The following is a 15,054-nucleotide window of genomic DNA, read 5'->3' as shown; positions in this document are numbered from 1 at the left end:
TTTAAGTATTAAATAAAAACCGAGATGCACTTTTTATCTTCCTAAAAACAGAAGAAAATTCTAAAATTTTTTCCTTTAGAAATCTGTATGAGGGGCGCCTGGGTGGCTCAGTCGGTTAAGAGTCCGACTTTGCTCAGGTTATGATCTCGAGCCCCGCGCCGGGCTCTGTGCTGACAGCTCGGAGCCTAGAGCCTGCTTCAGATTTGTGTCTCCCTCCCTCTCTCTCAAAAATAAATAAACATTAAAAAAAAAAAAAAAGAAATTTATATTGAATCCAAAGGGCTCTGACATACTCTATTCCCCGGGGCACCTGTTTCTTCCAGGCACGTCACATCCCCTCCCTCAGCCTGACGCTAAGCTGTGCCTCACCCAACAGATATCTAAACACACCTGTACTTTACTTACAGGTAACGCTCAGCAAGGGTCAACACTGTTTGCTCCAAGTGATGTTATTAGCATGGACAAACACAAGGTCAAGCCTGAAACCATTTAGGCCCCAAATACTAACAGCAAAAAGACATTTTGGTCAGAAACATGTCACCCACCCCTTCCTCTTCCAACCAGTACACCCACGTCATTTCCACACGTACATCAAACTAATGCCTCTATCCCACAGCCTCGCTTCCCGGGAACGTGGGCAGTCCAGCTAGCCCTCAACCACAGCATTGCTTCGTCTGACCTGGGACTGCAGGGGTGTGTGTGTGTGTGTGTGTGTGTGTGTGTGTGTGTGTGTGTGAGAGAGAGAGAGAGAGAGAGAGAGACAGAGAGAGAGAGATCTAATGTCATATCCCCCCACAGAACAGTGTCCAGGAAATACCATGAATGGAAACAGAGGCCTCTTGTAATAAGTTCTTTCATGGGACTTTGTAACAGTGAGGCTTAAAACATGGACAGATTGGACTTGAGTTTATAAAAAAGCATTCTTAAGATAAAAAGACTGTATTATAGTGAAATTTAGCCGAACCCAAGGTTTCCAAGCGCAAGAACTGGTGTTACTCACTTATCTTTTATTTCAAAGCGCTCGTGAAGCCACCTTCTCATACGTGCTTGTTCTTCCGGAACATCTTTTCTGTCTATACGGTCAATGTGAATGTGAATTTTCGGACATTCTTTGCAGAGAAATTCTAACAAGAAACAAAAATATTTCATTTTTTATTGTTTTAGAACTCATGGTTATAGAAGACAATTGAAAAATGAGGTAAGAAAATTTAAATGATGAAAAACCAGATTCTTTCTTTAGCAAAAAAAAAAAGTTAAAAGAATTACAGACTGATGGTTTTAGGTTTCAAGCTAAAGTAGAAGAACTTGTTATAATTTCTGAGTCTACCGCAATTACCTGAAGTCATTAAGTTACATCAATAGTACCAAATGTTACCTTCCAAAAAAATTTTTTTTAATGTTTACTATCAAGAGACAGAGACAGAGCATGAGCATGGGAGGGGCAGAGAGAGGGGGAGACATAGAATCTGAAGCAGGCTCCAGGCTCTGAGCTGTCAGCACAGAGCCCGACATAGACTCACAAACTGCAAGATCATGGCCTGAGACGAAGTCGGACTCTTAACGGACTGAGCCACCCAAGTGCCCCCCAAATGTTACTTTTCATACAATAACCTCTAGTTCTACAGATGGCCTAGGAATAGGAAGCTGGACTCAGCTAGAAGTTCGCACCCACCCTCTGGAGGGACCCCTAAATGTCAACCACCTCCAGACTCACTAATCTGCAGGAAACCACCAGTCTGCTGTTCCCAAGCTTCTCACGCACCACACATGGTCACTGCTGCTCCCACTAGACTGAGACCCAGAAGGACAGAGATAGGTCTGTCAGGTTCACTCTGCCAAAGCATCGGGGGCACGGAACCCCCTGAATCCCTAGTGCCTCCCGGGCATGTAAGCCTGTCCTCACCATCGCACTCCCACTACGGACATGGCAGAGAGATCTCTGTCCCTCTGTGACTTGCTATTGGTTTCTATTCACTGGTACCCACTGCTCTTCTTGCCTTTGCCGTATTTTCACATATTATATTCGGCTTAGGAACCAACATTCATTTTGTGGAATAGCTATGAGCTCTTAACTGCAATTCCTAAAACATGCTCCTTTGAACAAAGCAGACAGTCTTTTTTCAGGCCTGGTTGCACAAGGGAGGAGGCCAGAATTTATTTAAAGACAAAATAGAACTCTGAGCTGGGAAATTCCCTTTTTTGTAGGTGGCTTTTGGTGAAGAGGTGAGATTATTAACATATTTAAATTCCTTGGAGAACAAGGAAACATTCCTAAGAGATCCAAGAGGAGGCTACATTCCCGCATTCCCTCGGTGGGTATGCAAGAAGGGGGCGGAGACCCTGTTATCTCAAGTTAAATATGTTCAAAGACCATGTTCTAAAAGGTGATTCGTATATTTTACAGTCTGAAGAAGACTTTAAGCTTAAAGAAGTCTCTATTCTTTTGACTCCACACACATCTCTGTTTTGTTAAGTATTCTCTACAGTTGTTTTTTGTTTTTCTTTTTTTTTTACCACTGCTATCCTTAATAACACGCAGCATTTCTGTCATCAAAATGATCTCACGGTCATATACGTTAGGAGTGAACTGGCTTTGATGATAAATGCGCAAAAAGCACTGCTATAGGGAAGATTTTACTGTTCAATATTTTTGTCCTCATTTTCCTCAAGTTCCATTTTCATGTATATCATCCAAGAACTGCTTAAGAGGTATTTTAGAGCAGACCTGTGCAGTGGTTAAGAGCACGGCCAGGGAGGCAGGCAGCCAGGGTTTCGATCCCTGGTCAGCCCTGAACACATGTGTTAGCTCTCTGGGCCTGTTCCCCAGTCTGCAAAACAGAGACCCCGGGACAGCAGCTGCCTGACAGAATCACGGTGAGGAGAGCTGGGGCCCGGAGAGCGTGCCTAGCGCCTGGGATGCTCGATGTGTTTGTGACAAGGACTTCTCAGCTGGCCTTCGTCTTTGCATTTCTGGTACATAAAAATGCAGACCCTGACACCAATTTTCCTACCTCCATTTAATGATCCGCCCCCCCCCCCATATCTCCATAATTAAATAGCAGTGCAAGGGACCTGGATTTCTCCTTCACACTGCACACACTGGGGCAGAGCCACAGAGCCTCAGGCCGTAAGGAAAAAGTGAGCATACCTCCCAAGTCAGAAATGGATGCTTGTAACCACAGTGCCTGGGAAGTGATGTCTTTCATGAGACATCAGCTGAGAAGGGAAAAGGCATCGCCTCCCGCATTTCATACGGGTGCTTTTAGGGTCCCCCTCCCCTAAAATTTACATGGTACTTTCATGTGCCTGATTTCATCTGACGTCCACGAGGCTTCGCAGGCAAGAACTATTACCCCTGTACGGCCAAAGGAGGATAAGGCCCTGAGCGACAGCAGTGGAGCCCCATCAGTCCGGGGTCTGTCGTGAGGACCCAAACATAGACCACAAGACAATCATCAGATAAACACTAAATGACTTTCAGCAGACAAGGAAGTGGCGTAGATTTTTTCCTCAATGTCTAATAAAGCTCGTGTATCTATACTTGTAATATCTATTTCAGTTGGAGCTTATTTCATATCGCATGAGCAAAAATTCCCCCATAATATTTAGGATATGTAGGGGAAAAGTATTCTAATTAAGGTATAATTTTTTCCTAATTAGAACTTTCCTAGTAGAGCCTAGAGTGTATTGATCTGCTAGAGTAATACAAAAGTCTTCCTGTATTCACACAGGTCACAGGGTCTGGTCTCGGGAGAAACTGAGTCCCATGCGCATTGGGCCTGGGGAGCCAGGCAAGGCGGAGACAGAAGAGAAAAGCAGACCTCAGGGAGCAGGGCAGAAAATGCCCATGTGGCCCTGGACCCCAACTGGCCCCCACACCGCTGGCTCACTGGCTCATTACCTGCCCTCATTCCCTCTGGGGGAAAAAAATGACCTAAATCCAAGAGCAGCGAACTGGGTAGATAAACTGTGGCATAGTCACATCAATGTCCACATCAATGGACATTATGTAGCATTTTTAAAAAATTACAGAAGTACATATACTGATATGTAAAGATGTTTATGATACCCTATTAAGCAAATAAAAGCAGGATATAAAGAAAACAATATACAAAAATGATCTCATTTAAAAAAATATCCAGAGGCACAAACATACTCCAACACATGGACACCATGAAAAGGAAGATTTTGAGGAAAACATCCAAACTGTTAACTGGGGTTCCATCTGCACAGGTGAGCCTGTGGAGTTTTTTTCCTTCTTCTTTTGGGTTACCTGTAAGTTTTATTTTCATATAAGAAAATACTAATAGAAAAAAGTTACCTAGAACCATATTAAATGGTTAAACAGAGCATCAAATGTTATCCTTAACTTCATTAATTCATTACAGTATACCACCCACTTGTAGAAACAGGATTTTAAATAAGCCCATTATACTCAGACGGGCCTGGCTCACCTCTGGCCAATGACGCCAGAGGAAGGGAAGACTGACTCTGACGAGACCAGATGAATCACAAATGCAAGCCCACTCACTGTGTAATGAAACACACCACACAATGGGATGGACAAGGGACACCACCTGCTGCCTAGCTCTCGTGACGCCTCCTTCAGGCCTGAATCGTGACACTAGTGATCCCGAGAGTTCATCGACACTGCAGTCTACCCTCGCCTGCGGCCAGCCTGGGTCGGGGGGAGGGGGGGGGGTCTAGGGTGGTGTCTAGGGTCTAGGCACGGCCAGCAACCATCCCAGACAGTTCTGATGGAGTTCTAATGCTCCTAAAGTGCTCGAAATGACTGGCATACAGCTTATACGTGAACAATCAAGCAACTACGGAAATGTTTTTTAAGTGGGCTACAAAATACAACTATTAAATGACAGCCCACCATGTGTGGGGATTATGCTTAATATTAAACTCAACCACCCAGACGCAGAATGTACAATATTCCGGAATTTTATATCTAATTAAGGAATTTTTCTATCCAATCCAATTTACATCATAAATTGAAGGTGCTTTTTTTTTTTTTTAATTTTTTTTTTTTCAACATTTTTTATTTATTTTTGGGACAGAGAGAGACAGAGCATGAACGGGGGAGGGGCAGAGAGAGAGGGAGACACAGAATCGGAAACAGGCTCCAGGCTCCGAGCCATCAGCCCAGAGCCTGACGCGGGGCTCGAACTCACGGACCGCGAGATCGTGACCTGGCTGAAGTCGGACGCTTAACCGACTGCGCCACACAGGCGCCCCTTGAAGGTGCATCTTAATCTATACTAGATTATAAGTAGAGCAGAGTATCAATCAATTTACATAATAATGAGAGATGGGTTTTTCAAGCTACAGATCCCAACTCATAATTAAAATCAGCAGGTAACATGGAAAACCATCTTGCGCAGACAGGTATACTGGTAGAATGATTTCTCAGCAGCACATTTATAAATCTGATAGACATTGCCAGGAAACTTTTGGGGGGGCTAAACTGCACTGCACTCCTAACAGCAAAGTAGGAAAGTATTTCCCCCACAGGGCCTGTTAGAAAACCTGATACTGGGATTTTTGCTAATGATAGCAAAACATGGTATCTCACTGTAAATTTCAAATTGCATTTTTAGTATAATGAGACTGAACATTCTTTTTCCTGTGAACTACTACTGACTTATTGATCACCTTCTTATCAATCTGTAGAAGGACTTTATACATTAAGGAAATCAGGCCTTTTTTCTGTGATCTAAATTGCAAATATTTTTCCCAGTTTGTCTTCAGTCTTTTGATTTTACTCTGGTATACTTTTCCTTGCAGAAATATTCACGTTTAATTGACTGAAATGACAGATTTATTTGCCATATGGCTTCTGGGTGTGATAGAAAAGCCAGCTTTGTCAAGAAGAGACAATCTGTAAGGAAAACACAGAACCTCTGTCAGCTAATGTGGACAGAAGCGGGGCAGGGCTGGGATCTAGAGAAGGCAACTCTGAACTGGTTGGCTTTCTCAGGGCCTTCTCCTCTGGTCTAGAGGAGGAAAAGAAGTGCCACATGCTGAGCACTCCCCGTGGGGCAGGAGGGCAGGAGCGCTAAAGCAGGAGAAAGCTAGTGGGCCCCTGGAAGACCAATGCGGGGGCAGAGTCGGGGAGGCTGCAAGGGGAGGGGCTTCCTTTGGAAAGGAGGCATGGCCTACACAGGGCAAGGGGGGTGGGGGGAAGAGAGGCAGGACAGTGAGGGTGCATGGTCCAAGAGGGCAGGCTAGCGAGGGGGTGCCGGGGCACATGAGCCTGGCCCAAGGAGCTCTTATGGTCCGGACAGCGACACAATGGAAGCATGTTGCAGAGGTCATTACGGGAATTATATGTTTCTTAGAAACTTATAATAAAAACATGTTTAATAAATCTCATTATTTAAATGGTGATAAACTGGTGACAATATCGTTGAACAACTAAATTCATGTGTTTCCAAATGTAAAAATAGGTCAATGACTCCTTTGATGTTTAAAAAAAAGAGAAAAATATTAATATCCTGCCTTTTTCATAAGAAGGACTCATGAAGGAGGGACTGGAGAGTAAGAATGCAGACTTAAATTTGCACATATGACACATAAGAAATTAAGAAAAGTGGTCGCTTCTGAGCAGGGGAAGGTGGACCCTGAGTGGGAAGGGGACATAGCAGAAAGCAAGCTGTTTCACTGTGAACTTTATTAAGTTTTGGTTTTTAAACTGTTTGATGTACAATATATTCCAAAAAACTCCAAATATATTCCAAAAAATTAAAGTGAAGAAAATCTTCAGCTTCCTACATAACAACTGCTCTGTGTCAAAGGCAACTGTGACAGCAATCGCGGTCACTACTTTGCATCTGTATTTCCTCCCACCGCGACCGATGCCCACACCACTCAGCCCCCCGTGCCTCGCCCATCCGTCCTCCCTCCAGGTCGCTGTCTCCGGGACACACTGGGGACATCGGGCTTCACAAGGACCCACTGACACACTCTTCCAGGCCCGGGACTTCGACCTTCAACAGCCACCAACGTGAAATCAAAAGCCCGGTGTTCTACCTCGGGCTCAGAGCTTAGGCAGCAGCTTCACAGGCTTCCCTGCATGCTTACTTATTCCCATATTCCAGTTTCTCTAACGGGCAAGAGTGTCTCTGTTTATGTTTAGCTAAAACATTCCACTCACTTAAAATTCTATTTTTTCTTGTCATATCTGATAGGACACATAGACAATAGCTAAAAGGTCTTTGAAACCTAGCACAGGTTTGAAAAATGGAGCCACATTTAACTGTTTTTCTTCTTGCCAATGATACTGAGTTTCCTAAGTATTCTATAAAAGTACATACAAAGATGAATGCTAACCATCGATGCACACCTCCGGGTGGCTAGGTTAGCACTCTACTCCTCATTCCCCCCTTTGATTTATGCAGCCTTCCATTTTTATGTGTGAAACTGTGGGTAGAAAGAGGCTGAGTTAGTGATAACGGGCCAGTCCAAAGGACTCCTATGGCAACCAGGAGATACCAAACTTAGCAGGACTCGTGAAATTCAAACTGTTACGGATTAATAAAAAGTACTTGAAAAACACATCAAGTATATCCTCGGAAAATATATCGAGTAAATGTTACAAAGCACATTTACTTACCCGTTAAAAAGAATAATGACACATTCACAAATATAGGACTCCACTGAAAATATAAACTCACCAGCCATGGACGGTGCTTCTTTCCGCTGCCCTTTATCGTCAATAGTCCCTTCGAAAGCCACTGTCACGTCATAAATTGCATCTAAATAATTCTTCAAAGAATCAAAAGCGACATGAGTTGCCTTTATTCTTGGTGTCAGCACATGTTTTAATACTGCAAGGCCTAAAAAAGAAGTCGATTCAGTGTGGCCATAAGTTAGTTACGAAACACCTCAGGAGTAGAATATCCAAATTGTTTTCACATTTCCAGGAATAGACAGACCAGAATATATTAAAGCCATATTCTCATTCATAGGTACAGGGCTTGACATTTTAGAAAGTACTCTCATGACTTGATTTCTTTAAATCAAACATTCATTTAATATGTATTTATGAAACATCTACATGTATGAGATACTTTGGAAAGCTGTCAGAAAACCAGAAACCCTTCAATCTGGTAAACCCTGACAAGGGTAAGTATTATCATCCTCGTTTCTGGCAACAGAATTAAAGGTGAGAACATCCATGGTCACTTAAGATTCAGGAATACAGTTCATACTTTCTAACTCCTAGTCCATGATTTAATTTTATTTCTATTCAAACAGGGATGTGGGAGTGCGGAATCACCAAATGAGCCCTGCTGCATGTGATACCCAAAGTGATATATATTATGTGGAAAACCAGGCTTGATACTTGGAATGCTTTATTATTATTATTATTATTATTATTATTATTAAATTGTGGTATAATTTACATGCCGTAAAATTAATCATTTTAAATTGTACAATTCAGTGGTGTTTAGAATACTCGCAAAGCTGGGCAACCATCATCACTGTCAAATTCCAGACCACTTTCCTCTTTCCAAAAAGACACCCTGTACCTTTTGCAGACACTGCACATTCTGGATTTGCCCGTGACGGACATTTCGCATAAACGGAATCACACATTGTGGACTTTTGTGTGCCTGACTGCTTTCACTTAGCATTCTGTTTTCGAGGCTTCTCCATGTTGAGGTAAGTATCAGGGCTCCGTCACTTTTTATGGCTGAATAATACTCCACTGTATGGATATACCACATTTTATCGACAGTTGATGGACACTTGGGTTGTTTTCAACCTTTGGCTGTTATACATAATCCTGCCACGAACATTGATATAAACTGAATGCTAAGTAAGTTTCTGTATACACACAGGATTTCAATGCTCTCGGGCACATTTGCATTATATACGTACACACATATATATATGAAGTTTCTGTAACGGAGAAAACACTGCAATTCCTATAGAAGAATTCATCATATCTGTGAGTGCTCTACCCGTATTACGAATTTGTTCTTTCCCCTTCCTATATCCCACTGCCTCCTTTTTTCTTAATGAGAATATGTACTGACCATTTAACAGAAAATAGTGGCTCTCTGAAGTGACACGAACCTAGACTAGACAAAATTTGATTTGGATTTTCTCCCGACTCTCCAGGGAAAACAGGCAGCATAAAGACGAACAGCTATAGTATGTTGGGATCTTCCTGCAGAAGAATTTTTAAAATGCAAAGCAGTGTGGGAAAGAAAGAGATTCCCACAACCACATATCTGACTTAAGTCCCTAGGGCAGAAGCAGCTTAATTTATTCACGAACTTATAACAAAAATCTGAATAGTATACCAGGCTGGGAAACATCTATTTGTCAATTAAATTAGTTAATACTTCCTTCTTCACTACTGGAGCTCATCCAATATTAAGTCCAAAGTTCCACAGAATCACCCTGTGGTATTTATTCAGTGAGAACAATTACAAAACTCCAGTAAGTCAGTAAGAAGATAGGAAGACAGAAAAATAGTATTAAAAACAAAACAAAACAAAAAAAAACGTTATAGGAAGGCCTGAAAATAGCTTTGTGACAGATGAGTAAGAAATGCCCAATTACTACTGTGTGTTAAAAAAAAAAAAAAAAAAGAGGGGCGCCTGGGTGGCGCAGTCGGTTAAGCATCCGACTTCAGCCAGGTCACGATCTCGCGGTCTGTGAGTTCGAGCCCCGCGTCAGGCTCTGGGCTGATGGCTCGGAGCCTGGAGCCTGTTTCCGATTCTGTGTCTCCCTCTCTCTCTGCCCCTCCCCCGTTCATGCTCTGTCTCTCTCTGTCCCAAAAATAAATTAAAAAAAAAAAAAGAAAAGAAAAAAAAAGACTAAGGAAAATAACCTTCTTACTGAGGAATGCACTAGACACATTTTCTAGTCCAGTCTACATCCTGAATATTCCAGCTTTTATCTTCCAGCTCTTAAGACACAACAGCCAACGAGGAAGGAGAACAAGGAGACTGGGCTGACACAGGGGCCCTGAGAAGAGAACATCTCCAGAAGGCCGAGACATCTGGAATGGAGAAGGGGCTGTGTGGCCAAACAAAGGCTATGTGTTATGGGACTAGCACTTTCTGTGGAGCGGCAGGAACGGAAGCTCCAAGAGTGGGTGAAGTGAGGTAAGGACACAGCAGCTGCCAATTCTCCTGCACGGACTTACTAACACACAGTCGACAGACTTTCTAAGGCTTAGAATTATACGGACGCCCTTACCACGACAACAAATAGACAGCGGCCCTTCTCTGAAGATCAGAAGTCACTTCACAATCGTAAGTCCGAGCCCATGACCCTCTCCGGTCCACGCAGGGAATGGTCTACAACCTCTAGATGATATATATCTCACCATCTGACTTGACTCCCAGAAATTAATTTAACTAAGGCTCAGAGAGGTAAAGTGACTTGCTCAAAGTCACATAGCTAGCTAACAAGACCTTATACTGTCCTGTTTAGTACTTTTTCTATTTTGTGTCTATTACCAAGATACTAATCTAATACTCTAAGCATGTAGGTTAAAGATTAATGAGCCAATAAAATAAACATAAGTAGCTATAACGTGGTAGAATGTCCTAGAAGAGGTACAAAATATTCCCAGAATACAAAAATGTTCCTCATACTAAAGATTTTTTTCGATCAGTCATATCTGACTGGTGAAAGTTTCAGGCTAAAGAGGAGCCTGGAGAGAGGCCAAGAGGGAGGCATGGGGCATACGAAGCGGGGAGAGGCAGACCTATGAACAAGGTAAGAAGTCAGGGTCCGGAAAGCCTGGGGAGCACAGGTACCCAGCGTGTGAGCAGCAGGACTGAGGAGGGCACTGGCATCGCATGAGAAGAGCTGCACAGCGACAGGCTGGTACTGTGGGACTCCACAGATCTTAGGCCAAAGGAGAGATGTAATCTAGGTGCCAAGAGAACCATTAGGTTTCTGAGATACTTTAGGGCATAAGTCACAGGCAACAAGGCACTGAGTTAGGACCGAACCTAAACTGGACAGGGAAAATGCAGTCAAGTGATGTTACAAGAACCAAACACACATTGACCCAGCAGCTTATCAAACATGGTAAAAAAGGAAAAGGAATAAAACATAACCAGACTTCTGCCCCTGAAGACACGAGGCTGTACCATAAACACATGGAGCGCGGCCAGGCAGGAGAGCTGGGGGTGTGCGTGTGCACACGCACGCACATGTGTGCGGATGCCCATCGTCCGAGAGCACAGGTGAGGGCGGGAGGCAGCTAAAGAAAGAAAACGTGTGTTCAACTTAGGCACTGTTGGCTGGAACACTCCAGAAGTGGTGAGAACCAGGGTCTGTAAAGTGGCAACCAGCAGCCACAAACACTTGGGATCACCTGAATAGACAGGACGGCTGAGGTACTGGCTGTACTGGCCGCCCTGAGAAAGTCGGACGGTGGGGGATGAGGCAGCCCAAGTACTGCCAAAAGCCCCGACAGACAGGAGGACCGATAAAAGGAAGCTTCTCTGGCGACTGGGGTCACTAACAGGTCACCAGTGAGCTGGCAGTGGGATATGCTTCTGGAGACTGGACGGAGTCAGACGGGAGAAGGCGAGGGGCCCGAACTCCTCCGTTAGCGGGAAGAGAGAGGGAGAAGAAAAGAGCAAAGCCACAGGGGGGCCATATGGGGCCATATGAACACACAGATTCCTTTGTATGAGAACCAGACTGTACTCGTAAACCGGGGGGAACCCAGCAGACAGGAGCGTGGCGGTGAGGTATGCAAAAGGAAATTATTGGAGCAATCACATAAAAAGTTTGAAGTAAAGAAGGGGAGGCGTGATTGCCTGATGCAGAAGTCAGAGAAAACTTCTCCAATTCAGGCAAAGGCACTCTGAGATGCGAGGAGAAAAAGTCCGAAAACTGGAAGACATGGTCCACAAGGAAAAAGAGAAGCGCCAAACACAACACTAGCGGGCTCTGAGACCAGAAGGTACAGACTGGCGATCGGCACACACTTTCACTTCCCCAGCCGGAAAGAAGGGAGCAGACAAAGCAGGTTCCCCGTGGCTGAGAACCGCTGAGAATGGGCGTGTGAGCGGCAGGACTGAGGAGGGCACTGGCATCCCATGAGAAGAGCTGCACAGCGACAGGCTGGTACTGTGGGACTCCACAGATCTTAGGCCAAAGGAGACACACACACACACACACACACACACACACACACACACACACACTTTGAGTGACAACCGCAGGGTGGGGCCGCGGGGCAGGGGGCAGACCAGGACCACTCCAGGCCTAGAAAGCCTGGGGGCCAAGGAAAAAGAGGTCAGAATTAAGCCAAAAGCCAGGCTCAGGGGAAGAAAGAGCGAGGAAGAGGTCAAAGCAGAACCGTCGTGGACATCATGTGCACAACCCAGTGCAAGCCATCTTAAGACCGCGAAAGCAGAGCATTCTACGAAGCAGGGATCCTGGGCAAGAGAACGGGTTCTCCCCACCTCCAAAAGTAGCACAGCCCTCCCCACACACGACTTCAGCCCCGTGAGACCCGTGTCAGACCTCCCGCCTCCTAAAGTGTGAAAGAACACATCTGCATTGTCTTAAGACACCACGTCTCTTAACGGGCTGCAGCCACGGGGAGCAAACGTGCCATCTTGGCTCCTGCATGAAGGAGAAGTGCGTCTGTTCCACAAAAGCTGGGCCAACACGGGACAGTAACTTCCTTTTTTAATGTTTGCCAGGTTCATGTGCCTGGGTCAGTCATACCTCTTGAATTTCCCATTCATGTGCTTTTCCCAGTTTTCTAGTTCATGTCTTTTTCTTAACTAGCAAGAGATTTTTATATGAAGTTTATTAATAAGCCATCTATTACAATTATCATTAGCTTGTCATTTGCCACCTAAATTTGTTAATATGGCATCACAGATATAACAATAATTTTTATTAAGTCTACAAAGGAGAAAAAACCTTTTGTTTTTATATTTTAAAAGGACAATTAAGCCTACATAATAGCCAGTGTTATTCACATAGTAAAAGCCAAATTCCATAAATTCTAAAGAGTTTTAAAACTACAAGGATCTTTTTACTTGCTCAATAATATGAACATTTGAGTTATTTGGTTTGCCATTACAGATGTGTTGCTTCCTCTCTTCTATTACGAGGACAATTAAGTCTAAATATATAATTTGCTAGCTGCTATAGTAAAAGAAAGCCACCATGGGGCTCATGTTAATAGGTTCAGGAAGAAAATTAAGATACATCAGCTTCCAAATCCCTCAGTAACCAATGAAAAGCAAAATATCTAAAATGACTCTAAGGAAACTTAGTTGAAATGAAAGACTTCACGTAAGTGACAGGGGTGTAAGTTATTCCACCAGTGCCTGGATGTTTACGTGGAGCCTCCCTGCCCGCCTCCAAGGCCCCTACACTGGGTGGGTAACTGCTACCAAACTTCCCTGTCTCTGAATGAAACCTAAGTACAAAATGAAGGCTCACCAATAAATATCAGATCTGCATGTTCTGGAAAACACAAAAGTCTGACCCCACTAACCTGCGGAGCACATGACTAATCTCATTGAAACGAGCGGTTCTCAAACTTTAGGGTGCGTGAGAATCGCGCGGAAGGCAGAACTCTATCCTGGAACAGCCGATGGAGGGGGTCTGAGTGGTACGGACAAGCTGCGTGACAGGCAACCTTCAGGGCTGCGCTGCGGCCGCTGGCTCAGGCACCGCTTCCCGTACCACTGACTCAGAACTGAGACTGCGGCTTGAGCAGATCAACGGGCAGCTGAAGCAGTGGAAAGGCTGGAGGAATAAGGGGTAATATTTGTTTTGGTAAAAAATTGTAAGTCAATGGTATGGAAATGGCCTCAAAGAGGGAAAACCGAACTCTCCAAGCCACTGGAACATTCGCCATGTCCCAAGTCACACCTGAGAGCGTTATGGTGGTGACTTGGTCCCCCCTCAGAACACGTGGGGTTACCGGCAACACTCCCTGCTGCTGTCACCCCTAAGGCTGTGACCTGACCCAGGCGCCAGTTGGAACCATGCTATAGAAACAGGGAAGGAGAGTAGGGCCAAAGGCTAAGAATGAAATACAGTTGCAATTCAGACCCCGAAGGAGAAGCTGTTACACAAAGTGAAATCTGTTGATGGGGAAGTTGATATGCAAAGGGAAACCTGCTGATTCATTTTGAGGATCACTATAAATTTGAAAGCTTTCTCACTCCCTTTACTCATCCCTACTTTTTCAAAAATGCCTAGCATCTAAGAATAAATAATTCTACACTGGGAATGCAAGTCCCAGTGTGGTCTTCTTGAGTGTGGTTTTCCAATGTGCTTCTTTTCTGTTTTTTATCTCCTGAGCCATCTATGATCCTTCATTCAATAGTAATCGAGGCCCCTGACATTCATTTTGTGGCCCTTCTGGGAGCAGACAGCATTCTGCACCCACAAACCACCACAAAGATGAACGAATGGAGAGCTGACCACACAACACAACGATAAGAGCTGAAACCTGCCGCAGAAATGAGCTAGCTGGGGAGGTCAGAGGAAGAGGTCACTCCGTGACCAGTTTGTTGGACTTACATTCATCTAATCACTTAGCAAAAAACATCTTACTAACATATAGGATGATCATTTTTACCTATCATACCATTTCACTTATATTTATAATACAATTACATAATACTGTCTTATTGACATGTTGAAGCTTTTCTTACTAAATGTTTCACCACTGATTTGTTAAATGACAAGTTCCATGTTAGCCATTCTGAAAATAAAATTCTCTTTTCCCTAACTTACTGTTACAAAATTGAGCAGCCCTCAATATATACCTCGCTTACTTGACGTTTAGTAGTTGCTTGGAGACTCTACCTATATTTCAGACCTCTCCAGATCTCAATTTTTGTCTTGGAGAGACTGTAACTAAAAACAAAATCTTGGCTAATTTATTTAAAAATATGAATAAGTCTGCTTTAAAGAAATAACTAACATTCAGTTTTCAGTGAGAAATTTAGAAAGCATTATCATGACAAACTGTGAAGTAAACATGAAGAATTCATGACACTGTAACACAGACATCATCTTCAGTAA

At 43.8% G+C, this 15,054-nt stretch overlaps 1 protein-coding gene across 2 annotated transcripts in view; it reads right to left on the bottom strand.

Annotated features, from left to right (window-relative positions):
* The window catches only part of AGPAT5 (1-acylglycerol-3-phosphate O-acyltransferase 5), a 60,244-nt gene that overhangs the window by 3,820 nt on the left and 41,370 nt on the right, over window positions 1-15,054 (bottom strand). For both annotated transcript variants that reach the window (XR_009258872.1, XM_058719864.1), the window contains exons 6-7: window positions 7,683-7,844; window positions 1,001-1,124 (exon numbers count right to left, since the gene is read on the bottom strand). Coding sequence is in view for 1 of the 2 variants with exons in the window: in XM_058719864.1 (XP_058575847.1) it covers window positions 1,001-1,124; window positions 7,683-7,844 (286 nt within the window). In the remaining variant the exon portion in view is untranslated. The remainder of the gene's footprint in view (window positions 1-1,000; window positions 1,125-7,682; window positions 7,845-15,054) is intronic.

This window comes from Neofelis nebulosa, chromosome 3, assembly GCF_028018385.1.
Source record: "Neofelis nebulosa isolate mNeoNeb1 chromosome 3, mNeoNeb1.pri, whole genome shotgun sequence".
NCBI lineage: Eukaryota > Metazoa > Chordata > Mammalia > Carnivora > Felidae > Neofelis > Neofelis nebulosa.
Note: the sequence above shows the minus strand (reverse complement) of the source record. Positions and strands in the feature narration are given on the sequence as shown.